The sequence below is a fragment of the Anopheles bellator genome, chromosome 2 (genome assembly GCF_943735745.2).
Source record: "Anopheles bellator chromosome 2, idAnoBellAS_SP24_06.2, whole genome shotgun sequence".
Lineage (NCBI taxonomy): Eukaryota > Metazoa > Arthropoda > Insecta > Diptera > Culicidae > Anopheles > Anopheles bellator.
In genome coordinates this window covers 61291161-61318887 of record NC_071286.1, presented here as the reverse complement: position 1 = coordinate 61318887, position 27727 = coordinate 61291161, and the positions used below count along the sequence as shown (strand labels likewise).

Genomic DNA, 27727 nt, shown 5'->3' with positions numbered 1-27727 from the left:
TGCCTCAGGGGCTAATGCCCATGCGCTGACACCGCGGTCGGTGACAGAGGTGACGCCGGCCCGGGCGTTAAGGAATAATGGCGTTTTGTGAATGCATGCCGTGCGAGAATAAGTGTAAATAATTTATATAAATAAATAGCATACATCTCGGGCGCCAAGCGCCAAGCGAAGCGAAGGCAACTTCGTGGCATGGTACGACGATCCGGATTGGATTCCATTCTGATCCTTTTGCTTGCGAGCAACATCACCACCTCCGAACGACGACGGCGACAACGAATTGTCAAACCCGGTTGTATCCGGTTCCGTGGAGCCCACCTTTGGCCCACGTTGGTTGCGCTCCGCGCTGGCGCGTCGATAGCTCAAGCGTGCGCAAATAAATTTCGGCGAATCGGTGCTCTGTGCTCTCGTACGCCGGGGCACCGTTATTGCACCAATTGACATGATTGCTGGCCACAATCTGTCGGCTTCCGATAGTATATTGCGACTCGCTGCGGAAGGATGCGTGCGATGCACAATGATTTTTGCAGTGTGCTTCCGATTTCGATCCCTGTTCTGAGCCGCCCATTGCATTCCGTGTGCCTATTCTTTAAACTTACCCAACAAAAATAAATCGGGATTTTTTCTTCCTTTTTGGGTAAGATTAAAACGATCGAAAACCAAAGGAAAACCCGTTCTCCAAAAAAAAGAAAATAAAACAAAACTTGCCCACTGTGCTTGTAAACCAATCGAGCATAATATGGCGAACGGAAACGGGTTTCCACAGCATTCGGCGTTCGGTGCACAAACGATCGAAAATCTATTGCACCGAGAAAACGTGGTGCCATGCTATGCTCCGATAACCCGCTGTCGGGCTGCTGCTGTGTAGGTAAATCGGAGCTAAAGAGTCCGGTACGTCCTTTACCAACCACACCGCGCATGCCGGACGTTGTCTTCAGAGTCAGTTCGAAGCCCGTACCCGCTACCCAACAAAGTACAACGATACCGTGGCCGTGAAGCGGTGCAGTTTACTGCCGGTGTATGCCTGTGGTATGCTGCCAGCAAGGCCAGCTGCCTGGAAGCTTCGGTGTTCTTCGCTGTTCACATTTGATCATTATTTTCCCACCTGCCCGGAACGGTTCTCCGACTCTGACTTCACCGATTGTTGACCACAACAATCGACTGGGCCAGGGCACGTTTTCCGCCCCGAGCTGGCGGGTGGTGGTTGTTTAGTTATCGGGAAATAGTTGAAAAATTGTTCGCATGGTTCGCAGCTCTAATTCTTCGGGTGGCACGAAAGCCACGTACATTTTTTCACGCCCTCGGAAACGGTTGTACCGCTGGCAGTTCTAATTGGGATTAATCGCCGGTCAGGGTCCTGGTGCTGGTCGAGACGTTACTTTAGGTGGCGATTGCTATTGCATAATGATTTTGCCTGATACGCTTTACAGGTCATCATTGAGCAATGCAAAGCCATGTTCAACGCAAACTGTACCGAAATCGAAATCGAAATTCTTGCACAAAACTTGTCTCACTTTCTTCAGCTTCAACTTTAAAATTTAAGAAACCAGAGAACCCATTTTAACTGGATCCGGGTCTGTCTATCGTCCGTTGGCTTCGCTGGCATCATCTATCTGCGTATAAAATGCAGATGCAAAAGCTAAAAACTTCTTGCCAACACATCCAGCGCGACGCTCCATTTTTCAAACGGAAAGAAAACTTTTCTTTCCGACTTTATTTTTACAGCTCAGAGAAAAATTGTGGAAAATAATCTAACGAACCGGATCGTGCTGCAGCCGCCGCGGCAGGCAGCTGTATACAATGCTGCTCTGAAAAATCGGTTTCTCATCACTAGCAATAATGCACACATTTTATTGGAAAATTTGTGGGTATAAAGATGAGTTTAAGCACGCGATTTTGTGGAAAAATCCTAATTTATTTAGCTGAAGCTACTTTAAAAGGGAATTTACCAGCTTACGAAACCGTAAAGCAACGTAGTGGGTACATCAATTAGAAATCGATCAACTTTCGAAAGCCCCCAAAACAGTTCCAAAGTAATTTTATACGTTCATTTATTATGCTACCTGTTCATCTACTGGCTTCATTTGAGACTGGCACTGTCTGATGTGCGGTGGAAAAAATGCGGAGCTCGAAAAGAATGGAAACTGACTGGGGCAAAAACGGGGAACTCAAACAAAGCGTACTTTGGCGAACGTTTGGGGAAGAAAATAAAAACGAGGAAATTTACCCGAGAAAAGCGTTTGCAAAGTCACAAAAACAGAACTTGCAGAGCGATCGGAATTTTTCATTTTCCCAACGCTCAAACCAGGCCAGCTCAGCGGCTGCAGCACATTAGGGCGAGCTGCTGCCCTAGAGCTGACACCGATGTGGATACCGACCGGCCGTGGCGCTACTTCGCAAGACGAGCGCCGAACGCCGAAATCGATTAGTGGAAGAATCAATATCAAATTTAACTTCTATCAGCGCCGCCGATCAGCAAGATGGCGCACCGCGGTCGGGAAAATCAACCAACCGACAGCGAGAGGCGAGCAACAACGCGCGTTCTGTTTCGCGGACACAGATAATGGTTATTTACTTTTTATTGAGCCGCGAGTTGCCACGGATTTCGTATAATTGCCACTCAACAGGGCGAAACGCTCACATGTGTTACCCGAGGGCTTGAGGGTGCTCCTGGGACGGACTGCAAAGGACGGTGCAGTGGAGCATCCCCATCAACGGCAACGTGAACCCGTGGAAAGAGTGACGATATTTTAAATTTACCCCGTTAGCGCACGACTCCAGGTTCTGGTTGCGTGACTCGACTCGCTGGCGGTTGGAAAAGTTTGTTTTCCAACGTGGCACGTCACTTCGACACCCCTCGACGGCGATGAAGGAATCGGAAGCTGACAGCGACTGCAAAGTCGATGAGCTTTTGAACGACTTTCTCGCTCCGGCGAACGTCTTGCGGTTTGGCCTCAGTGCGGTTACGACCTCGGTCGAAGCGCCCGTCACAATTCGCGGTAGTCACAAAGCCCAGAGATCGTTCGGGCAAATCCATGAGGCAAAACTTATCACCGATTGAAGACTCTCAAGCATCGGGAAGTTATAAAGAAGGATTTTATTGATGCAAGATTTTCGATAAATATAGGAGACCCTTAAAAGCAATTGATGGATGAAATGGCTTCAAATCAATGCAATTACGGGAAAGAGTTCTAGAAACCACGGGCTCCGGAGATTCAAAGCGATTCATTTAAATTGAAGAACTGAAGTTGAAATAATTTTTGTTGTTTTCTAACAAAGTTATCTGTCTCGTTTGGCTTTCCACCACACGATTTGCTTGGGATTTGAGGTGTTGCCTTGATTTTCGTTCTGTTCTAAAAGCCAATTTTGTGACCCCAAGGGTACAAATTTCACTCGTAATCTCCTTGTTGCTATCGTAATTAACATCTCTTTATGTCGGGGCCAAGTGGAAAACGGGAGTTCATTCCCATTTTCCCTGCGCCCATGCTGTACACGTTCTGCAAGTAACCGTTTAGAAGGAAATTGCAGTTGCAGTAAATGGCGAATGCCCCGCAACTAAACATGCGACCCAATTTTTGAATACGGGTTTTCCCATTATTTCCCAAACGACATGCTCGGGGACGCAGACAAATTGGAACCCTTTTTTTCTCATTTGCTTCCACAACGGACCCGGGCTGGTCTCTGTGGTCGGGCCGGAGGGTCAGGAATGCGATTGTTCATCGCCCTTTGGTGGTACACCAATAGTGTAACAACGTAATAATATAGTCACTTAATTGCACTTTGTCTGATATTCGCTGCTGCTAAACGATATAAGCACCGTCTGTCCCCTGTCGAGTTAGCTCGGCCCCATCCCTGGCCGATCGTTGTAGCACCCTTTCCTTATCAGAACCCGCGACTACTTGGGTGTCTTCATGCGCCATCGGAGGACTTCATCCGGTCCGCTGCCTGTTGCACCGCGTATCTTCCGTCGCTTTCAATGCGCCGCATCCGCGACTACAGGTTCGCAACTCGACGCCGAGGTCCGCCCTATGTCTGTGGACTCCCAGACGGTCTATGCTCTGCCCGCAGGCGATCCCTACGGTTTCCAAGCGCTCCCAGCCGCAGTGTCCAGAACCAGGTTGTCCGTCGTAAGTGGAGAGCGACCGCCATCCGTCAGCAGTTGTTCATTCTCTCGCTGAAACCGCGGGCAGCAGAACCTTAGGTGTTCCGAGGACTCCGTGTCCCCAGGTCACCAGGTGCAGTCAGGAGATCGTGTTAACCCCTTCCGTTATAGGTATTCTCGGAAAAATCCATGCCCCGAGAGCACCAGTGAAGTTTACTGTTTCCTATTGACCCAGCGCCCAACGTCCGCAAAAGCTCGACGGCTTATTGCATACGTTGCTACCTGGAGACCGGAAGGCCGTTGCACCGATAGCGCAGGACCACCGCGTCTTTGCGTCAGATTACACGCTTCGGTTCATTTTCCTTCAACTTTTCTAATCCCCCCAAACCAAACATCAAATATGTAGTTCTACCAAACCAAAAACATCAAATATGTAGCTCTACCAATTAAAAGCAGCCTGTCCGTTATAGTTTTATTACACCACATCAATAATGGCCTTTAATGTGCTCTAATTATTTTAAATACGATACCACTTTGAACACAGTCCGTAACTCGCTTCCCATGGCATCAATACTTAATTTTCAAACACAAATAATGGGTCCGGTGGCTATTTTCATCGGCCTGAGATAGCATCACATTCACCCGTCGTGCAACTTTAAAGCCGTTTCCTAGTTGAAAAACACATAAAACCCCGCCGGCTGGCCAATGGCGGACCGGAAAACGAGAGTAAACCGAACTAGCTCGCAGCTGATTGCCGAACAAACCGCCGTTGAGTAATAAATTATATTTTTAATCTACATCCTGTGTGGTTTCATCGCTCGACCACCAGATTTAATTAATCGAATGGTTACACTTTCGGCCACTGGTTACGGCTCTGGCAGTGTAGTGACAGTAACACCTCCGCCACGACACGGCAGCCGCATCCGGTACAATCATAATTAAACTAACCGGATGAGGTGAATGCCAACACACGTAAAAAATCGATAGGTTGTTTAATAATTGCATGGTGAGGCAGGACAGGTATCACTAACTCGGGCCCCGACCGATGATCCTTTCTAGCGTGCTCCACACGCTGGAAAGTGCTCCGGGCTGCGCTGCCAACGAACGGAATGGATTTTTTGCAAAAACATAGCACAACATAGCCAGATGCTTCAGCTTCGGGACCCATACCAAAGTTTTGCACAGTTTTGCAGGGATTTGGGGTACTCTCGGCCCGGCCACGAAAAGAACTTTGAACAGCAAGTTCCTTTTTTGACAGATTTTAAAAACATCGAGGTGTTTTTAAATTTATTTTTTTATCGATTTAACATCGGTTTTTATAGTTTTAACACGCGGTATTTTTATCGGTGCGTGTTAAGCGATAGATTGAGATTACTTTGCTGCTAGTAAAGCCTTCGAAAGCCATTTCCACCACTGAACACTTCGAGTCTCATTTTAATGAAAATCACACAGAATTTTATTGTTAAGTGCATGTTTTTCAAATGCAGAATTGAGGAACTTTTTGTTAAAAACAGGAAAGAGTTCGGAAAAGCATTATGTAAGAACATGAAATTGTATGAACCACATGGTTGAAATCAGTTAGTTGAAATATAAATAAAAAAAAATAAATAAAAATAAATAGAATAAAAAGGACTATCCTGTATATAATGAGAGGAAACACACAAAACAGTTCAATGCCGAACAGTTCCAGTTTTTTTATTCATCTGCTAAATAATTAATTCCATAGCAAACCTCGACGATAGTATACCGCTCGGTCGATGAAGCATTAGACTTCGATTTTGATTCATCAAGCGTAAAATTACCTTTCCAACGTGGAAAAGATTCAAAACTCCCTTATGTCCCATTTCAGTTTTTTTTCGGGAATGCATGCAAAAATGGTGAGCCTTCAGAAGTGCACATAAATTATGTTACTCGAGGGAATTATTTAATATGTAACTGGCCTACAAAACTCTAATTACAAACCCAACACTTACTACTCTTTTCCTACACCTCCATTTATCTGCAGGCCGTCCACAACCGTCGGTTAAGTGGCTCATCAACGGTATCCTGGTGGACGAACAGTATGAACACAATTCCGGTGACGTCATCGAAAATCGGTTGCTGTGGCCCGCGATTCAGCGATCGGATCTGAACTCCATCTTCACCTGCCAGGCCACGAACACGCTGCTCGTGGAGCCGAAAGAAAGCAGCTTTGTGCTGGATTTACATCGTAAGACGCTAGTTGTAACTCTACAACCCCGCAAGTAACCTGCCCGCCAATTCCATCCCTTCTACCACCAGCTGCGGCACTAAGTCCTTGTCACCATTTGAAACCCCGTTGCCCAACTGAAAACTTATTTTCTACGCGAGTCCGATCCCGAATCGCTGACCCGTTCTGAGCGCTCCGTCGTCACCCGCAGGCAGTGCCAACTAATGGCCGGTGGAAGATTTTCTCCCGGGATTATGATTATTCCCAGCCGAAGCAGTGTGAATCTGTGATTGTCGAACTCTCATTTCATTAAAATCTCATTACTTTACCAATCATTCCACCGTAACATGGAGCGAAATCGTCCCGTATTCCGCTTCCGTAAGTCCGTTTCACGAGGTGGTGCTATAGTAAAACTGCACCAGTCATGAAGTTTCCCGCCTTCGAGGCGTCGGCATGACGTTGCGGAAAATGTTCACAATGTTTTTCCTCTTTAGCTGCCCAAAACGGATTTTGCGTTAATGTTTTCTTCCGTGCTGACCCTGGAGCCGGAAATGCCTTTGCCAAGACGGACACGAAATTATCGTACGAGTCCAAGATTTTCTTCCTTTGGTCGTGATTTTTGCCAAAATTTTTTCTCGCGATTCGTGACGTGGACGTTTTTGTCATCAGGATCTGTGGGCTGATGGTTAATTTTTGGTTGGTTTTCCGATCATTGAGATTATTTATTAGTTTTGTTTCATACAATTTTCCAATCGAAATGAAAATTTGGCTGTTGCAAACATCATAAAAGGGGTTTAGTTGACGATACAATGGTTGCAGACCCCGAAACCTTGTACACAAAATGTTATACACTGTCAAAACAGGAAATACGCAAAAATTTTACTATGACATTCGTAAATGTTACACTAGGGTGGAGCTCACCAATTACTTTGCTTGAAATAATTGTAATCGTCCCAAGAACCTCCGCGATTTTGTCTGAAAAGTCGCCAAATTAAAAAATTAAGTTTTGCCAAGTTGTTTAAAATGGTGCCCAAAATTGTGGAAGCGCCAAAGTTGTACCACCGTTAAAATGATGGCTACCATTATGTTTCGAATTAGCTCAATACGACGCAGCCCTAGCCCGTGGGACAGTAAATGAAAAGTATGACACAAATTTTAATGAGCACTACACTTGAAATCTGTTTGAAGTATCCGCCACGGATGCTTGGTGCGCATATTTAATTCCATCTCGAATTCGAGAGGAACAAAAATAATACACAGGAAACATCTTTCTCGAACGTATCCTGTTTTTTTTCTTACAAGCCAAAAAACTCGGAATACGAACCCGTGGCTGAAAAAAAAACACACGAACGGGAACCAAACAATAATGATAATACCTCGGCAGTGTTTCACGGTTTCGTGGCAACACGTGCCAAAGGCTGGTGTTACATTTCAATGCTGCCGTGCCGCTCGAACATACAAAAAAAAATGAGCATAATTTCAGAGCGCGAAAGAAAGGACATCCGGCGGCAAGTTGAAAGCTTTCACGAAATGAAAGACGATAACCAAACGACATCCGAAATATGAACAGCAGAAAATATCTACTTCCCACCGAAATCGAACTGCGTCAAAGAATCTACGAAATACCCAGAACACGTAGCTTGGTTGCGAGCGGTGCAACAAAGAAAAAAAGGAGATGAAAGAGCTGTCGACGGAAAGCATGAAAATAATAATTTACCTGATTTTCCGGCTTTTTTCCGTCGGTCAACCCAATCGGAGGCCTCGAGTTACAGTCAACCGCCCGCCAACGCTGCGGATTTTTGTGTCCTTTTCGGTCCGCCATTAGACACTGCGCGTTCTACCCACCCCAGCGTCTACTTTATGGCTGTTATAGCGGAAGTGCCTGATAATTTTGTTAGCCCACGTAAAACCCACTATTTCACCCCGTGGTCAGTAGCTTGTGGTCGTGGAAACAATCCTGTCGTCGTAAGGACGCTAGGACCGACCGCTGAATGCAATATTTCATCATAATCAATAAGTTCTTCCGTGCCCGGCCATATCCCCGGTGTCACTTTCACCCCTTTTAGCTACTCCCACAGCTTAATGGCCAAACCCTTCCCGGGCGAATGGAGAAAATTTTCTTCCCAACGAAAACACTAGACGGTGGAAATCAGTGAGCTTTGCAGTGGCCAGTCGTCGTTAGTTTTCTTCACCCCAAGCTCTCCGATTATCCTCCGAGCCTGCCGTGAATCCGCCAGAATATTTATGGCTTTCTATTGAACTGATTTTCTTCTTTCTTCTTCTTTCCCTTTCTCTCTGTTTGCCCGGATTTTCCATCACCCATACACATACACTTACCGTCGGCAGTGAAACCATTGAGTGTGAAGATAATGAACCCACAGACGCCATTAGTGGCCGATCGGCGATATGAAATCTGCTGCGAGAGCGTCGGGTCGAGGCCGAATGCGATTATAACCTGGTACAAGGGAAAGCGACAATTACGCCGTGCGAAGGTAAGTAAGCGGAGGGTCCCGTCTGGGCTCGGTGTGGTTATGAGGGAACAAGCTGTGGAAACTCGCCCTCGCCGCGCGTTCATTATGCTCAATCCGCAAACCGATGGAAGCCAAAGCCGAGAAGGAGTGGCCAGGAGGCGAAATAGGTAAAATCGATGTGCTGCTTTCGGAAAGGTCCGGACCCCATAAGTCTGCAGTGTTTTATTGAATTCATGAAAATGGACGGTACACTAGGCCGGCCGGTCGGCAACCCACGCCACTGCTCGGTCGTGGAAAATGTCGTGTTCTTCTCCGAAAACGGAGCCGAGTTTGGAACGGGGAACTAAAAGCTTTTCGGAAAACAAAGGAATCCGGATGCAGCAGCACTGTGGGTGAGATTGTTGAAGATTGCTGGGCGCATGAAGCGCATAGCGAAGGACGGAGAGCGTCTATGAATAAACAATCACACTATTCCCCAGGATCAATTGTGAATACGGGGGGGCTACTGCAGGGAGCTCTACAAGGACGAAACTAAATTTCGTAAATTATTTAACCAGATCTGCAACAAGATGATCCACTTCGAAAACCCCCATGATCCCGGACCGGTTCTGCGAATAGACAATAGACCGACCCGAGGTTGGTACGGCTCCGTCAGCAGTTCACCTCGCCCTTGTTTTTTGGCTCACCAGTCACAATATTGCATTCGTCTTGAAACTTCGTCAATCCGTTCGACTTTGAGGACCGTAGCATACACGAAAAACGAATGTTTTCCGTCCCGGGTGACGACAGGGCCAAAACCGGAGCCAATGGAGCCCACCGCCACACTGATCGTGTTAGTTTTTCATTTGAAGTTTTATTGGCAGTTTTATTACTCGCGCGTCGTTGTCGTTTCAATCAGCTACTTTCGAGAGGGCGAACGAATTTTCCTTCGAAGTTTATTGTTTTCACCTCCCCGTTTGGCTTACTAACATTCAGCAAAAAAAAACATGGGCTGGGAGACGGGCTGCACCCGACGTAATTGACAAACGAAAGCATACATGCAGCAGCGTCTGCGTCAATTGCATGTCAGCTGTGTGTTGAACTAGTTTCGAACGTCAATCTGATGTAGGGTGTGGCCTGACAGCGGAACATGCAAACATTCGGATCGAAACGATCCTTTGATTTTATTGTGACTCGTAATTTGGAAATTTTCTGAATATATTGATAAATATTGTAGCTACTTTAGCTAGCAGAACAAGATATGTCGAAGAGTCAGTGCAGGTGTTGCCACTTTCCACTTATTCAGATCATCAACATCGACTATCAAACTACAAATCAGAGAAAAACCTTCTGTTACGATGTCACCGATAAAAGAACGAATGGCGAACTCTGCTTCATTATACAACAATCAACGAACAAGTTCGGTCACAAGGGGTAGTAAAACACCAAACTGCACTTAGTCAATTTAGACCCGTAAGCTGTGAGCAATTTCGTTTCAATTTCCTGTTCGATTTTGACTCAGCTCAACTTCGGAGAAATCATAACACTTCCAAGCATGGCACAAAATTATATAGTTATAAATAAAACGATCAAGCATTGCCGAAGAAAACGCATACACAATTTTTTTGCACTGGCAAAGTGTAAAGCAGAGAATCATTTGCCATCATTGGAGTCATCAGCAAATAAATTCTGTCGCTCTCGTTTTCCTGTAGAACATAGTTCCATCATCGATACCCGAAGCCCGCCAATCGAAATTAATTAAGAGAGTTGGCCTTCATTAAACATTTAAATTGATTTCCGTAAAAAAAGGAAACTTTTCGGCTCTATAATTCAGATCGGAACAGAAGTGGCTTCCGTCGAAAAGCTCGGTAAATATCTGCCAAGAAAGCTGCTTAAAATACTTGTTCCGGTGGAGGGGTTCGTTTTTTTGTCCTGTGCGCAATGGTAGGAGGATTTCCAAACAAGCACGATCACTCTATTTTACGCCAAATATTTCACTCGTCCAATGGTAGAACCGAAACGCCAGAACTCGACAGGCCAGCAGCTTCGTGAGGAGAATTAATAGAAAGAATGAAACATTCAAACGAAATTAATTAAAAGTAATCAAAACTTGGTTCATTGTCGGGAGTTGCACAAAATGGGCCAACCGATTGGAGGGGACTTCCGCACCGGCAAGCGAGTTTGCAGCGATGGCGTTCCACTTTCATCTTCGCACCGGAAGCGAAACCGTCTTCCGGAAGCTGCCCTTCGTACGGCTGGTGCCAAACTATTATCAAATTAAATTTGCGAAATCCATCCCTGACCCAGACTAAAGATGCAGCTTGTGATTCTCGCCAGGCAGCGGCACTGAGCATGGAACCGCGAAAGATAACAGGTCCTTACAGCACCGTTGTAATGTGGTTTTGCTCGTGACGCATTAATAAAATAGTTCCAGGGCCGGTCCCGGCCGAAAAATGCTCGGCTCGGTCACTCGGTTTTAATCGGGCTTACCCATCAACGGGCGTTATCGAGTTGTGCACCGTTCCGTTGCAGACCAACTGACCGCCCGACCGAGCATTATTTTTATCACACGTTATGCTTCGCTCATTAAACCACCACACGCGGTGGAGATTATCGCAGTTTGCCGGTTCTGATTTGTGACATGAACCGTGCACAGTTACCGTTACGCATTACGGCTGGCTCAGCTGGCTTAAAGTTGCTTAAAGAAGACATTACAATAAGCTTATTTTCGTTCCATAAAAGAACCGCAAGGGGACATCGATAATGGTAGCGCCAGATACTGATTTGGTCGCCAAATTCAGCCGCATTTCGAATGGGTTTGAGTTACCAACATGTCCAACACCAACAGAAAGTCTCGGTTTTGAGGAGATAAAGAACGAAAAAATGACTAAATTATTAAACAGAGATGAAAGCAACATATTTTTGTATATCAACTTAAGCTAATATTCCACTTATAAATATGCTTCAGATGTGTTCAAGCGCTTGCTTCAATCATAAATATTATAGCAAGCTATTAACATTAAATTGTTCTGTTATTCTTTTTTTACTGGAGCTCATTTTTATGGTAATATTCAAAAATAAAAAGTTATATCAAATGTAGTGGTGCATCGTGGATGCGATTGGGGAGTGCCTATCTCGACACGGTCTCTAGTGACCTTGTTTGGGCGCAAGACCAGAGATCACTCTCTTCCTGCAGAGGTACATAAATTAGGATCCGCTGTCGGAACGGTCCTGATACTAACGTTCTGTTACATTTCAATTTCTGGAAGTTCCAACAAACCGCTGCCATAAAACTACGCTCCGTTGCGCCCGAAACGGGCGGATGTGTTTTTCCCGGTTCCCGAGGTTGCTTGATTTTTGTGTCCCCCTTTTCGCGTCCCTTTTGCAGGAGGAAATTCTGAACAACACGACCCGCTCGGAGCTGAGCTTCGTCCCGACGACCGACGACGATGGCAAGCTGATAACGTGCCGTGCCGAGAACCCGAACGTTACCGGGCTGTTCCTGGAAACATCCTGGAAGATTGAAGTTGTCTGTGAGTAGTAAAATTGCAGATGTACGCGACCGTCCCAGAGCCCAACGCGGGCCCAACTTTACAGAACTTCGCATTTCTGTGGGCAGAATAAATCTAAAACTTCACTGCCGCTTGCCCGGGATGCCGATTCGCCGACCGGGAGTGGGGCCAACCAGTGGGTAGCACTGGTGGACGGTGAACCCATAAAAGCGTCCCGGCAGCCGCATCGAAGCGTGCAAGCGAAGAAATTAATTAAAATTAAATTCAAATCAACAATCGTAAAAAAGTATTCGCGTTCAGCGGCGCACACTGCTCGGTGCTGCTTCCTGTGCGCGCGATAGGCGCGTTCGACTTCCCGCAGGAAGTGTTCCGGGAGTTCCCGTTTCTAGCGGGGGCCCGCCCGAAAGAAGCTGCTTGAGGATGTGCCACTTTCCTAGCCCTCCGACCGTACCCTCCAATACACGACCGCAATCTACCCGGCTCACTATCGTGTCCTTCGGTGCTCAAAATTCTCGAGCTCCACCGGAAAAGGACCTCAACTCAAGACGATCGGTCGGTCCCCTCCGCCGGGATCGGGGGGTTTCGGTTGAAAATACAATTCGGCTTTTTATTGTCGAGTTAATAGCGGTTTTTGATTCGGTATGTTTGATAAAACTTTATCATTGTACGCAACGCTCGACCGCAACGCTCTGGCGCGGCACGGGTCCAAGCTTCGTAAGATGGTGGCCAAGATTTGCGAAGAAGTTCGCAGACCCCGAGCCCCGTTCCCCCCGTTAACCGACCCCGAGTGCCCCGTGCTCGGGTCGGATAGACGTGCGGCATTTTCACGGCCTCTGCCACGGTGGAACCCGCTGCTGCGGTGCGGGCTAATTTATCTGAGCCACCATTACAAGCCACCGGTGAACGGCGAATGGGGCCACGAGCCACGGAGTTTCGGTTGATATAGCGTTAAACACGCCAACTCCACACTCTGGCCGGCCGACCGGCCGGTTCGCGGCCCTGCTGTCTGCCACACGATGCGATAATTAAAAAGTTTTCCGCTAAAATTTTGCGCTAGCTTTTTCGATTAAAATCCGGGTCCCGGGAACCAGGGGGCACCGCGGTTGCATTCCCGGGACCACCGTCGCTGACACTTATGGACAATTACTGTCCGGACCGTAAAGGTGGAGTTGCGAGTGCGGGGGAAGGAAAATTTAATTTTCCAATTGATGTCAAGTTCCATTTGCAAGACTAATTGTGGATTCGGAGGTAATTCCGGTTCCTTCTTTTCCTCCGTTGCTTGCAACAGTTTAAAAAGTTGTTCCAAAGTGCTTACTAGTGTTTCCACTTACTATTCATTTCATACGCGAGCGGTGCTGACGCACCACAGCGCTTGTCCTGTCGGGGTCATGCTCGCTATTTCGTGTATCCAACTTCATAAACAGACACATGAAAATGTTTAAATTACCGTACTTGCGAGTGTCAAGCTGAGAGCGGGGTCACACAAAAAACTGACGTCATACGAATTCGATAGAATTCGAGAATTTATAAAAAACATCCTTTGTTGCTCTAATTGATCGAATTTGAATTGAAAAATTGATCTCAATTTTTTGGTTTTAATCTAGAAAAGATAAAATACCTAAATGCAACACGGTGGTACTCAAAGGAAATAGGAAACAACTTTTGTAACCCTCCAAAACCAAAAACTAAGAAATTTAAAATATAATTTTGTAATTTTTCTCTTATTTACTGTTGAATAAATAAGGGAATTTAAGATGGTAACGTTCACATCATCGGGCTAACAGTGAGCTATGAACATGATTTGACTTTAGTATTTTAGCAAAAAAAGCCCTTGCTGGATATATGGTTAACGTAAATGTCCTTTAATAAGTATCAAAGCTTTGAAAATTCTAGTCATGCTACGCAAAATAAAACGACTGCTTCCGTTGTAGATTGTCACTCTGCACTACAACGACCATTACACGTATTTCTCGATAGATGGAATGCTGTTGAGCAACTCAACGTCGAAATTATCTAACCGTAAAACTTAGCACAACTTGCCTCTATCCTCTACCAGCATGTCCCCCGGGTTCCATTCCATTGATCGGTATGCACAAATGTGTTCCTGAATGCACTCTCTAATAGTGTTGCCTTTTCGTATGTGGCTAAGTAACACTCCGTAAACATCGTTTCAACACTTTCCACAACAACAACAACTACCAGGAGAAGCACCAGCTTGTAAGTCGTTCGTGTTGCCTTTCCGGTCACATACTCCGTTCCACTGTCCGTAATCTCCAATCTCATCGTCACCGATGTTCGGCACATCCTTACACAACCCGATCACTTTTGTGCTGCTCGCCACACTCCCGCCCAAGGCTCGCCCCGCACCAAAAAAGGCACTTTAAATATTCGATTTTCTGCTCCATTCACTTCGCCCATTACACGTCCCAGGAAGTGCCGCCATCCAGAGGACAGCTGGTGCACCGAAACAATCGCACGATCGGTACGACCATAGCGAAGCGAAGCCGAAAACGAAGCGAAACGCGAACTCTTGCCATTCACTTTTCAGCACAACTTTGCTCAAAGCTCCTGCTGCGCCCGAACGTGCTGAGCCACCAGGCGTCTCCATCGGCCCGGTGGTGGTGCACCAAGGACACTTGCACCCAGTGCACCCCAGTGCCCTTAGCTTAGTGCCCAAATCCAATCGATTAACCCAAATGCAAGATTTTATTTATGATATTAGTGCAGAGTGTTGAATTTTTCATCCACCGGGCGTGTTCCGGGAGGATTCTCGCGTCGTCTCGCGTACCAAGGCGGACGGCCACAAAGATCGCAAAGGACGATTTCTCTCGTTGATCACTCTAATGCGTTTCGCCCGCCCGAGCAGCTGATGGCACAGGATGTGCAAGTCGGACCGGGACGGAACCGATAGTACCAGTACCGACCGCGCTAACAACATCGGTGGCTTTGGTCGGTCGGTCTGGTCGGGGGTTCGGTTGGCAAAAACACGAAAGTGGAGAAAACCAAAGACCCCAAATACATTTTTCACTACCACTGCTGGTTTGCGGAAATGAGAAAAGCCTCGGCAATAATCTCACCCACCGAGCACGGGACAGTTCGTCGCAGGGGTCGGAGAGATAACTGCCTGAGCTCGATCGACTGCCTGAGCGAAGGCTTACTTTTTCCGCTTTTTTCGCATCCGAGAACCGTAGGGAATCGGATAACTCGGAGTGCAGTAACAGCTTAAAGCTTCACTTAAAGCATCCATAGTGTGTGACAATTTTAATCGCTCCAAAATCAACGAACAAAACTTGTGTGGCCGTAACCGAAACATTAAAACTCGCCACTGTTTGAAGGAAAAAGTCCCAAAACTGTTGCTTAAAGTTTGAGCTGCGTTTTGGTAAGCTTTTGTTGGACTTTTATCATTGCGACGCCAAACTTTGGCCACCGCCACGGGCTCGTTATTGCGAAGGGAAAATCCAACCTAAATCTACTTAATATCTCGATTACAATGACGCTACAAATTTTCCCGTCACCGAAGAATAAAGACAACTCCAACGAGTTAATGGCATTATATATATATACAGTTTTTCCACCGCAAAGCCCCACGATGGTGGCCGGCTGAAGGAACTTAATGATCGGATATCGGGATCGTCCGGCAAACCGGGGCGGGGTTCCTGTGGTTCCATTTCCAGCCCGGCGAGCAAGCAACCTTACAGGCTTACGACCGTCAGTGCCTGTGACCTTCTCGAGCGGCAGAACCGACGGAATTCTGGTTTATCGATTTGGCAGCGCAGAAAAAGAGATTAGTCCGAATGATTTATCTCCTTGGCGCCGTTGTTCGGAACGGAAGTCCGAAAGGGAGGCGAAGCTGCGACAGCAAGTTGCCCCGGAAAACTTTTCGGAAAAATCCACACAGAGAGAGAGAGCTACAGGGTAGTCCACCAACACTTATTGGTTGCCGGTGAAGTTTGTCGCAGGATTTGGGATTTTCTTTGAGCCCAGTGTTTGGTCTCCGTTGCGGTCATGGCGATGGTCAGTCTTCAGTACATCTTTCCACCATCTTCCCTTATCTTCGTTTTGTCTCCGTTGTGAATATTTTAAACACATTCCTAGACCCACCGATCGTGTCGCTGAGGCTCGGATCCACACTATCGGCGGACGACATCAAGGAAGGGGACGACGTTTACTTCGAGTGCCACGTGCAGGCGAACCCACCGTGGCGGAAGTTACACTGGCTTCACGATGTAAGTGTTATTTATGGTCAGTTCGTTTCTTCGTTGATGAAACCGGCACCACCGTCCACGCGACAGTTTCAGTTAAATCAAAGCTCCGTCGCGATGGCTTCTCAATGGATGTTGGCAGTAAAAGTCTAGTAATACCCACTTCTGATCCTGCGCAGGGCATCATGATCACGCACAACGCTTCCGCCCGGGTAATCAGGTCCAATCAGAGTCTGGTGCTGCAGAAGGTCACACGCAACACGTCCGGAAATTACTCGTGCAGCGCCATCAACGCGGAAGGTGAAACCGTCAGCAACCAGCTCGCGTTACGGGTCAAATGTAAGTACTGCTCTCTAGTTTCTGTCGCATTGAGAAAAAATCATTTGGAGTACCCATTGGCCGGTAGTTTTCCTATACTTTGATGCCATCAGGCCTGATGCCAAATAGGACCACTCAACCAATCAGTATTTAAAATCATTTGCTTCATTTCATTCATTTTCATTTCAATTGCTACCTTGCTTAGGCCATGCTGAAACTCTCATGGGATCATACTTCCTAGCTCAGCTTGATCCTCCATCTACATCGTTTTGGAGACTATTGTTTTAAATTTTGTTGGAATATAATACGGTTAGTTCAAACGGAGTAAAAAACTACCCAATTCATATAATTTTTTAACATAAGGTCATTCAAGATGGTGGGCACCTGTGTCCAGCGTTGTAGTTAAATCGTTTTCCGGTTTCGAGACACATTCTTGTGCAAATCGCCACGAGCCATCAACGGTTTCGAACCGTCGTCGTTCCTGGAGCTTAACTTCCGGCGAATCTGACAGGGACACACTGTGGTCCTGGCACCAGGGCGTTGCAATTGAAAACATTCGCCTGAACGGGATTGATAAAAAATGGTACCGCTTGGTCGTGACTTCTTTCCAGATACCCCGGTCTGTGCCACCGATCGGATCATCATCGTCGGGGCCTTCCGCAGCGAAGCGCTGCAAATCCCGTGCGAAGTGCAGGCGGACCCGCCGCCTCGGCTCTTCAACTGGAAGTTCAACAACTCCGGCGAGACGCTCAAGATCGGCAAAGAGCGCTACATCAAGAACGGGTCCGTCAGCGTGCTCCACTACACGCCGGTCAGCGATCAGGACTACGGGACGCTCGCCTGCTGGGGCCAGAACGAGGTCGGGACGCAGGACTTCCCGTGCTTCTTCCAGGTTGTACTGGCCGGTAAGTATGCCCCAAGTGCCCCGCTCGCGCGCGACACATATGCCACTGTCCTGCCCTGCGCGGTGCCTACCATTTCGTGCGCTCTCGTTTTGACTTCCAACTCTCTTCCGCAGGACTTCCGTCGGCGGTGAAAAACTGCTCCATAAACAACCAAACGCAGCACTCGGTGGAGGTGCAGTGTCTGGCTGGCTACGACGGGGGCTTGCCGCAAATCTTCACGCTGGAAGTGATTTCCACGCGCAGCGGACGGGTGCGGTAAGTAGCAGGGCCGATTGATGCAATCGATGTGTCTGACGGCGTGGTCGGTTTGAAGTGCTCCTCGAGTACGCCACTCCAGCCGCACACCTCGGCCGACATGCAAACAAATCACTTCCCCCTTTTCTGTGTAACGTTTCGCGGATGCACCGGTCTTCCGGGTGGTGTGTTGCTCCGGATTGCTCGCATCCGGTCCGTGGGTTACGGCTGACAACGACAGGAAACACTCCATCATTATCTCCCGCCACCACACTTAGCCCGAGAATGGTGCACGGAACGAACGCAGCCCGACACCGTGCAGTGGAATCTTATTGCAAATGTCGAACAGCGACAGATTTGACATGAGGCTAAGGAATCACCGACGAAGAACCACACGGTGCCCGGCGCCATGTGCCGAACTCATGAAGGAATATTGCACCGTTCGATTCTTCGAAGGATTCATCTCCAATTTGGTACAATTAAGTGCGAAATGGAAACATGGTGCCGGCTTGTGATATTAACTCAGTCTTAGTGAAAGGCACTTGAGTGTGCATCAATAAGTTCATAGAGAAAGTGCGTAGTTTGAAATTGATTTTCTTGTCTCGAAGGTCGTACGTTTACGCAAGATCATTTTTACAAGCAACTGTGTGGTTAAATTTTCAACGGACTAAGATTTTAAAAAGTTCAAAAGTAGGTTATTTTGTGAAGCAACTTTTGTGGTATTCTGATGATGGAAGGACAAAAGATGACAGGACTTTCAAATATAAAATTATTCTCATGCAAACTACGCTACGATTCAAATCAAAACCTATTGTTCGTATCTAAACAGAGTATATCCGTTTTTCATGCTCGATTGAAGCGACACAAAATATGATATGTTCTTTCATTTAAATTTTTTTATCGAATGCGGTTTTAAATATGGTGGATTCAACTATAGTAAAAGTTGGTAAACCTAAGTAGTATGAAAATTACCTGTTTGGTTGATTTTATTATCCCAAAAAATCATAAGTGATGCTAAATTGTTTCTTTAAATTAGCAAGAGACACTTCTTAATTTTTCATGATACTCTAAAATGATTCAATTACAAATCGTGTGTTGGACAGCGCAAGCTTCCTAGCTTTGAGTTTCCAAATATTTGACGAGCTACCCTCCCATAAAAAAAACGGAAAAAATTCATTTACTTTACGCGGCGTCAGGATTTACACTTTCACCGCGTGGATTAAGCATCAAGTTCCCGGGCTATCAATTATTGCCGGCCTATTAACTAAAACTACAAACCAGTCATGTGAATGTTTTTGTATGGAACCAAAACAAAAAGTTGGCTTTAAATAGAAGCTACTCACTCGACTCGCAACACGAGAGTGGTTAAAGTTAATTTTTTAATGACAATCGTGCCATGATGGCGGCGGTTAATGTCGATCTTACGACCACGAGGAGCCCTTCGCTGCCAATACACGCACACACGCGCGTGGTAATTGCGGGAAAAGTGTTACATCCGGTCGCAGCACACCCGCAGCGGTCGTCGCGTTGCATCCGATGATCTCGGCGCATCCGGCGAGTCCTTCTCTAACCGCGGCCGCACTATCGCCACAGGTACAACGTCACCAACCCGGACGAGCCGTACTTTCTGGTGGAGTCACTGGAAAACCTGCTTCATTACGGTGGCGCCTACGATGACATCAGCGACGACAACACGCTGAAGGCCGTCATCTTCGCCGTCAATCAGAAGGGCCGCAGCCAGGGCATCGTCGTGAAGGACTTTTACCTCGAGAGCAGCGTCGAGAACCGGGCAGGTACGGAGCGCGCCGGGCCGGGTGAAGTGATTTCCTATCGCCTTTCACGGTGTCCTGTCTCATTTTCACGGATTTTCTCTCTCCCTTTCTCTCTCTCTCTCTCTGTGTCTGTCTCGTTCTCGGGCGGTTTTATGTAACAGTGCTAACGAGCAGCTCGCTCGACAGCATCTCGCCGATCCTGTTCGGTGTCCTGTTGACGCTGCTGGTCCTCTGCTTTGTCATCTTCGTCCGGGTGTACTACATCAAAGCGACCGCCACCTCCACCACCACCACCATCACCAACGTCGGTAATGACTTAGTTAGTAATTCAAAGCAAGCCAACAGCAAACAGGACACCCTCGCCAAGGTAAGCCTTCTTGTATGTTCAATGCTTCCACACCCTCGCCACGGTTCTCAGGTGTGCAGATTGAATTGCGTAAACCCAACCCACCCACCACCCACTGCAACGGGGGGTCGTACATGGGGGCGGATGGGAAGCACTGGAAGTATGCAAAAAATGCAAACGACGATTCTACTTCGCTCAGTGATATCATGTGTGATGTTCGTGGGTTGAAAAGTTTCCACGGAAAAGATTGAAAGGCAACCGGTTGAATAACGTTTAAAATTATTTTGCTTTGAATGGTAAGATCCTCTAGAGTTTTCTAGAGGTTGACCTTTTCTGCAACTACCATAATATTTATGCAAAACAATTAGCAAACAGTGTTAGTCTGCCTAACACAATATAATAAGAGATCGTTCCGACGGTCAGTGAGTTAATAGAATGATTACTGTTCAACCATAAAAAGTTACATAAAACACTCTCAAAGTATTTCTAATGCCTATTACAGTTATCAAAGCTTAGCTTAGAAATTCTCTAACACGATAGCAACAATGTTCTATATGAACTTTTCAACCATCCACGTGAAATTGGCAGGGCAAGTACTGTCGAAGGCCGTCAAGCTGCAACGACACCGCAAACAGTGGATCGTATGTAAAACATCAAACGGGGAGCCCATACAGATTCCGGTACATTCCCAAAAAAAAGAAATTGGACGTGAAGAAATGTAACCACCACCATTACCACCTCGATTCGCATTCCATTTCGTCCCTCGCCTATTCCACGCATTACGTTGTCAATTTTATGGAAACATGTCATTTCCTATCATGTTTTTCGCATCTTCGAATGCGGCTAGGGCGGTGGCTAGGAACGATGCCAGAAGGGGGCTCCACTCGCATAAGGACACCGTGGGACTGATTGTGCTGTGGTTGAGGTTGACGGTGGCGATGACAGGAACCAATCGCACCTCGGTATCTATCAGAAGTCTCGAGAACTAGGCGGTGGTGGTGGACGAAAAATACTGTCACCACCTTCCAGGAATCCTACAATCGCGACAATCTTGACAGGCGAGACAATTGCAGTCCCTCCACGGCACCTCCACATCAAAGTGCTGCGTGCTGCGGCATCAAAAGCGGATGCAACCATTTTTTGATCATAAACCGCAGGAGACGCCAAGGCACCGGAAACGATATCGATACGGTGGGACACACATAGAGACCCGTTACGGTTGACGCCAATATTCGAGTACATTGCGCCGTTCTGGCAGACTACTTATTATGCATGCATCCCCCGTTCAGTTGACAGACAAAACAAAATACTTGAGCACTCCTATCGATCCTGTGGAATCATGGACAGCAGTGAGATGACAAATTTTCCATTTATGGATGCACACAGTACAGCATATTTGTAAAACACAGCTGTCCACTGGAGAGGCTCGTTTTGTGCAGCAATTAAGTTTACTTACTCGTTGACAATGGGCCTTCGTGCCGATTGCTAAAAAACTGTAAAATAGGCCGACGATTACACGTTCATTTCGACTACTTCTGCACTAATTTAAACAGATAATGCTTGGCAAATAATTAGTTAATTTGAATACTTCATCGTGCGAGTAGTTTTGATACAGCTCTTAGCTGAATATCTTTTTATCTTTTTGAATCTTTTTTATCCAAGTTTATGGTTAATTTTAGTCACGATTTTATTTGATTAGCTCAACAAATTGCGAGTACATGCCCAAACAGGGAAACCATAACGTCATAGGGTTGGCGATGCTATCAGATAAGTGACAAATCGTCCACAGAGACAAAGAGCGATACAAAATCGTTAGCTCGGTTAAATACATCAAAGACTAACACGAGCGGTCTGTTATTAAAATGGCATTAAAATTTATACTGATATAAACATTGTTCGGCAGTGACTGCAACTCCAACTGCAGATTTCTGCTTCATTAGCACACAATCCCACTTGTCACAATCATCAGAACAGTGCTCCCCCTCGAAAAATGACGCTTTCCTAAACAATCGAGCGAACGGTGTAAGCGGCACCGTTGCATCAATTATTTAAAGCGCCCGGCAAATAGTGCCACTAAATGGTGCAAACATACTAAATAGTACCTTTCTAAGGATTCCCAAACATTATGTTCCACTTCGTTAGCTAAAAACCGGAAGTGGGCAGCGAAGATCGGTGATTGCTCGGGTTGGCGCCTTTCCAGCCGAACGGATCATTCATTCATTCGTACGAAATTCAAAACAGAAAATGGAGCACCGCCACCGCCGGGTCCGACCGGATCTGGCTGTTTTGCGCTCCCCATCGGTGGATCGACGCGAAAGCGTTGCCGGAAGTGTAACGAACGCTAACGATTCGTTGCCAAATAATTGGATGAGAAACAATTTTTCACTCTTCGTTCGCGTGCAGTCAGCCCGCTGCCCGCGCGGTGCAGTGTGCATCCCGACGATGATCCCGGGCGCGGTTCTCGGTTTTGCACGCAACAAACTTTCGACTCCGGTGCGATTCCGAGCAGCAAGAAAAGGAGCACTAAATGGATCCGGCACCTTCACTAATGCTCCGCGCGGCGCGGCTGCAGCGCGGGTGAAAATTAGATTAAATGCAATTAAAATCCGCCGCCAAAGCGTTCGTCGCGTTTCGCGCTCGTAATTTAGCCATTTCGGCCATTGTTTCGCTAACGCCATTAACACCCGCCCCGCGGGCCGCTTCCGCCTCCGCCAGCAAACCCGAAGCCGGAAGCTGTGGAATGCTCGGAAGAAAACCTTTCTTCGATCTCATTCTCTCTCTCTTTCGTGTTCCTTCACCTAGTTGCTATCCTTTTCATTCTCTTCCTGCGACTTTCGACTCTGCCAGTTCAGCTTCGTTCCAATGTATCCATTTATGAGGGAAAAGCTAAGAGGCATCTCGCAATGCTCCGAAAAACAGCAAACCGGAAAACACGGCACCCATTTTCCCGCTCCAAGCGCCCGCAGGCCATCGCCGAGCCGCTCGAAGTGTCGTTTGCCCCTTCTGGTGCCCGGCAGCGGAAAGAATTTCGCCCGACGCCACAAGCTGCGCGAAATGTGCGAATAAAGAAAAATCGTTTTTCCCCGTTTCCCCTGGGCGCGTAATTAAATCTTCGTTTTTCACTTTCCCATTTGACCATTGCGAATGAAAAGGTACTAAAAATCTATGGGCGAACCAAACGAGAAGAAGGCGACAGGGGCGGCCAAGAAAGCGTTCGTCAGTTCTCCAGTCCGTAAGAAGAAGCTGAAGGAGCTAGCCATTTATTGGGGAAAGTGGGGCCGGAAAAAGAAAAGAATAAAGGACCCCCTCGACCACCTCGGGAGGGTCCTTTTTTTGGGGGCACTTTTTCAACATCGCGACACGATGTTTGCGACGTTAATTCACGCTTTCGCTATTATAATTGAATGATGTTTCGTTCATTAAACACTGTGGGCGCATTCGCGCGACTTTTCTTTTCGTCGCGAAGCGAAGAAGCAAAAACTTTTCTTTCTTTGTCGTCGCGGTGCGATTCGTAGTGTCACAACTTCGTCGACAGAATCTTGACTTGCCGGGCTGCCGGTGCGGTGTTTGTGACAAGAACTGCGACCGAATGTAAATCTGGTGGCCCTGTCTGTCGATTCCGGTTTCTTCCCTACCACAGACCAAGCGAAGTATTCTTCAACCAGAATGCTAAAGTTTAAATGAGTGCCCGAGCGTCACTTCCCAGAGGCAAAAGCTTGCATTCGCGTACTCCGAATGTCTTTGTCACCGTGTTTGGGAAAAGTTAAAAAAGTATGACAACGATGAACAAAGCAAGAAACAGAAGACAAAATCTGTCCACCATTGTGAGGGGAGAGCGTGACAGCGTGAAAATGTTTATTTAATTACACTCCGGAAACGGCCACGGATTCGGTGCATGTAAAATATGTAAAAACAGCACACAAGTGGCACTCATGTGGATGGCTGGTTGGGCCACGCAATCAACATCTGCCATGCGCCACCTTACGGTGAAAGGAATTGCCTTTCCGGCCACTCATTCGACGCAGAAGACGAGAACTTTTACCAAGTAATGAAATTTGCCCGGCTTCGGATTGTGAAAGTTGTTAACTTATTTGCCCAAAGAATCTGACATCTGTTTCGTCCGTCTCGTTTCCCCGCAGAAATCGGCCAAACAGAGCCCCCGGTGGCAGCAGGGAAACAGTGGTGCCGGCGGCGGCTACGGTGGTGCCGGGGCGGGTCTGATCGTGGACGGACGATCGAGGGACGAGAAGCTGGGCGCCCCGGACGGGATGGAGGACGAGCGAGACCCGGACGTGATACCGGCACAGTTCGGTAAGGACCCATCGATCTCGAAATATGCTTTTAAGCTATCTAAACAACACATCCTTGGGAGCGGTTCCGGTTCTAAAGTTCAACCGTTTTTGTCTTTGCAGTTTCGAACGACACAGAAAGTGCGAGCTTCAACTCGTCCAAGTGGCCGAACGGGAACTACGTAAGTAATGGTGGATGATACAACATACGACCAAGAATTTGTATAATATTCAGTTACTGAGAAAATATGCTGTTCAGCTCAACATAATCCTGAACGAGGGATACAGTATAAAACATTCCAGAAACAAGTCTAAAAAAAATCATTCACATTTACTGAATAGTTAGTTGAACATCCTGCAAAGCACATCCTTCTAATGTAACGTACTACCATTCATTTGAACTTTTCTCATAATGCGGATAAAAATCTGCATCCCACACATCGTATCGATCGATTCATCTTCCTGTCAAACATTTTGTTTCAATCCTTATTACTTGTTTTAAGTCAAGTCATTGGCCTGTGAAAGCCTAACACGGTGACCACATTAAACCCAATCGAGTTGAAAGCCACACCGATCCCAATAGCAGACGGTGGTTGGTATGCATCCATCAATATTGAGCATGTTTCCACACAGCCCATTCCAACATTCATCATGACGTGCGCCCCATCACGTACCATCCCAGTGAGAAAGCCGAATCCTAAGAGCGGTGGCAGAAAAATGTTTGCCATGCGTCATGCGAATGTCGAAGCAATGGCCTCTTCCAGAGGAGCATATTTTCCCAAACCAATGCTACGGTAGCCATCGTCACAAGCCTATCTCGAAAAATCATGTATTAATAATACATTGCAGAAAATCACTCTTAATGTGTATGTTCGACGTTCCCGGGGGACGCCATGCTGACCATGGAATGCCCAGGGTCTAGTATAATGTGTTCGCAACATTCCAAAGTTCGAAGAACCGAGCCGACAAACATTCCCCGGGACGCTGGTAGGCAAAACACCGACGAATCGATGCTTTACATGCCAAGATTGCCTACCGAGCGAGCAAAAAGCATTGAGTAAGGCGCTAACAACAGTGTCCATGTTTGTAGGACCTTCAAGCTCCCGGTGAAGTCTGCCCCTCGGTTCGGGAAGAGTCTAGGCGTAGCAAGGCAAGGTACGAAAGACGGTGGTGAGAGGGGAAACAACTTGTTAAGAGCTCTAGAAAACCAGCTGTAAACACCGAACGTAGGCAGAATCGTACCCCGTCGATCCTGCCGTGCCCATGGGCGCAAGGTGTCCGAACAACTCGCCCGCCCATAATGTTGCTGCCTTTTTACGGTTAAATAATTTCTGCCCCGATACTGGAACCGAACCTCCCGTTTGCTCATTTCGCGCGGCTTGGTAGGAGTACAGAGGGACTTCGCTATCAACTAGCGTGACCAGCACTGTGTTCGATGTCAATTATCCTTTATCTTCGCCCACAACACGGCCCCATCAATCGAGATGTGGCCGATGGGCCGGGTCCCTCCAGCTCCGTTTTAACGACTCGCCATTAGTGCGGCTTCCACGGAACTTGTTATCGCTTAACGAGCATTGTCTTTTTTTTGTTGTTCCCGGTGAGGTCAGGATGTTCTCAGGATGTCTTGAAGTGATTTCCGGCAGGAGTGATAACAAATCAAAGCCCTTGGCAAAGTATGTGACATGTTGTTGGTGAAATGGTAAAATCGTGTATGGTGCATTCTAGTGTTCTAAAATAGAAGCATCATATTTTCACAGCTCACCCACACTCACAGAAGGGACTGAGCCGTGATGGCATCGTTTGTTTCGGTGTTTAAATGATTGTTCAATTGTTCAATTTATCAAACACACAATATTGTTAGCAGATGAATGAGTTTGTCAATAAGAGGACTTTTCGGTCCGATAGGCGGAGAAGAGTTTATTATTCAATCGACCATTCAATTTAGTGTATTGCTAACATCCTTTTCTATGGAAAACGTTTTGTTCTTCATAAGTTTTGAAACTTTATTCGTTAGGAACGTATATTCTGTTTTATACTTTTTCAACATTATTTTAAGAATGTTAACTCAATTTATGCTTTACCGAAGATCCCAATTTTGTTAAACAGTTGTCTAAATGTCGATAAACTTTACCAAAACGAAGATTTAATTCAGATCAGCTTTAGGTTTCAAAATCGGAGTTTCATATGACATTTACAGAAACAACCACATCGAGCGGCAATGATCGATCATAATTCCGGCGACATTTTTATAACAATCCCCAGTAACTCGAATCGGACGTTGTCCCATTGCGGTTGTGACGCACAAAGTAATATTAATGATCATATCTAAAATCAATTAAATAGTCGTATCGCTCCTCTCTCTACTTGCAGTACGACCGGTACCCGAACCACGACATACGGCCCTCGGAGCTGCTGATACCGTCCGCGGGCGCCACGCTCGCCTCGGCGAATCAATTACACCCGAATGTAAATCAATCGGATGATAGTATTAAATTAGGTTCCTACTACACCGTCAGCGGAACGGGTGGAAGTGCTGCGATGGCCGTCCCACCGCAGACCGTCCCTCTGGGGGCCTCCTACATGGGCCCAACGCACCCGCTGGACGGCGGTGGTCTCGACGGCGTACTGTACAGTGGGACCGGCGGGGCACCGCCCTGCGCTGGCACCGCGGCACCGTCGCTGGCCGGGGGAGGTGGCCATCATCAATCAAGCCTTCTGCCCAACGGTGGCACGGGCACCGGAGTTAATCCGAACGATTATGACATCAATGTACATACCATCAAAAATATGCTAATGACGACCCGCGTCCCCGAGAGCTGCGTTTAGTTGCACCGATCGTCACCGGGGACTTTAAGGAGCCAAGGATCCGCCAATAGAAAGAGAGAGCGGGAGACATGAAGGGGCGGCCAGCGGCCCAATCTTCCGGCAGCCTTTCTACGCCCTGCTAAGTAAACATAAGCCGGCTCGGTATTGATCAATACCATGTCACGGGGATTATGCTGGCCTTTTATATGAACGCCCCTTTAACAGCTAAACAGTTGACAAGAAATGGTTCTACTAATTTATCACCATCATATCATTTAGAAACGCCACCCCATGGTTGCATGGTCTTGACAGCAACACGTTTGCGCCACGAATAGTTTTCGAAACTTCTGACTCAATCAATCACTGTACTAACACCAACTCAAACCTAAAAGCTTAAGAACTAATATGGATCAATCAAGAAGAAATCAAAGTTGTCCAAACACTCATTATTATCTTTTAAATTTTGGTTCAAAATTCCATACAAAAGTACTGATACACAAACCTATCACTGCACGGCAGACAATCAGTTCTTTGTGGAGTTTCTGAACTGGCCAATCCTCATTTGAATACCATGATAACGATAACACAAACCAAATCGGATTGTGTA

General features: G+C 46.8%; 1 protein-coding gene across 1 annotated transcript in view; it reads left to right on the top strand.

Moving 5' to 3' along the window:
* LOC131211184 (protein turtle homolog A-like) overlaps window positions 1-27141 on the top strand; it is a 130911-nt gene extending 103770 nt beyond the window's left edge. Inside the window, exons 6-17 of the mRNA XM_058204556.1 lie at window positions 6105-6308; window positions 8634-8779; window positions 12126-12270; window positions 16345-16475; window positions 16631-16790; window positions 17381-17674; window positions 17788-17929; window positions 19502-19701; window positions 19842-20047; window positions 24166-24337; window positions 24439-24497; window positions 26686-27141. Of these exons, the coding sequence (XP_058060539.1) occupies window positions 6105-6308; window positions 8634-8779; window positions 12126-12270; window positions 16345-16475; window positions 16631-16790; window positions 17381-17674; window positions 17788-17929; window positions 19502-19701; window positions 19842-20047; window positions 24166-24337; window positions 24439-24497; window positions 26686-27141 (2315 nt within the window). The remainder of the gene's footprint in view (window positions 1-6104; window positions 6309-8633; window positions 8780-12125; window positions 12271-16344; window positions 16476-16630; window positions 16791-17380; window positions 17675-17787; window positions 17930-19501; window positions 19702-19841; window positions 20048-24165; window positions 24338-24438; window positions 24498-26685) is intronic.
* Window positions 27142-27727: the final 586 nt, after the last annotated feature.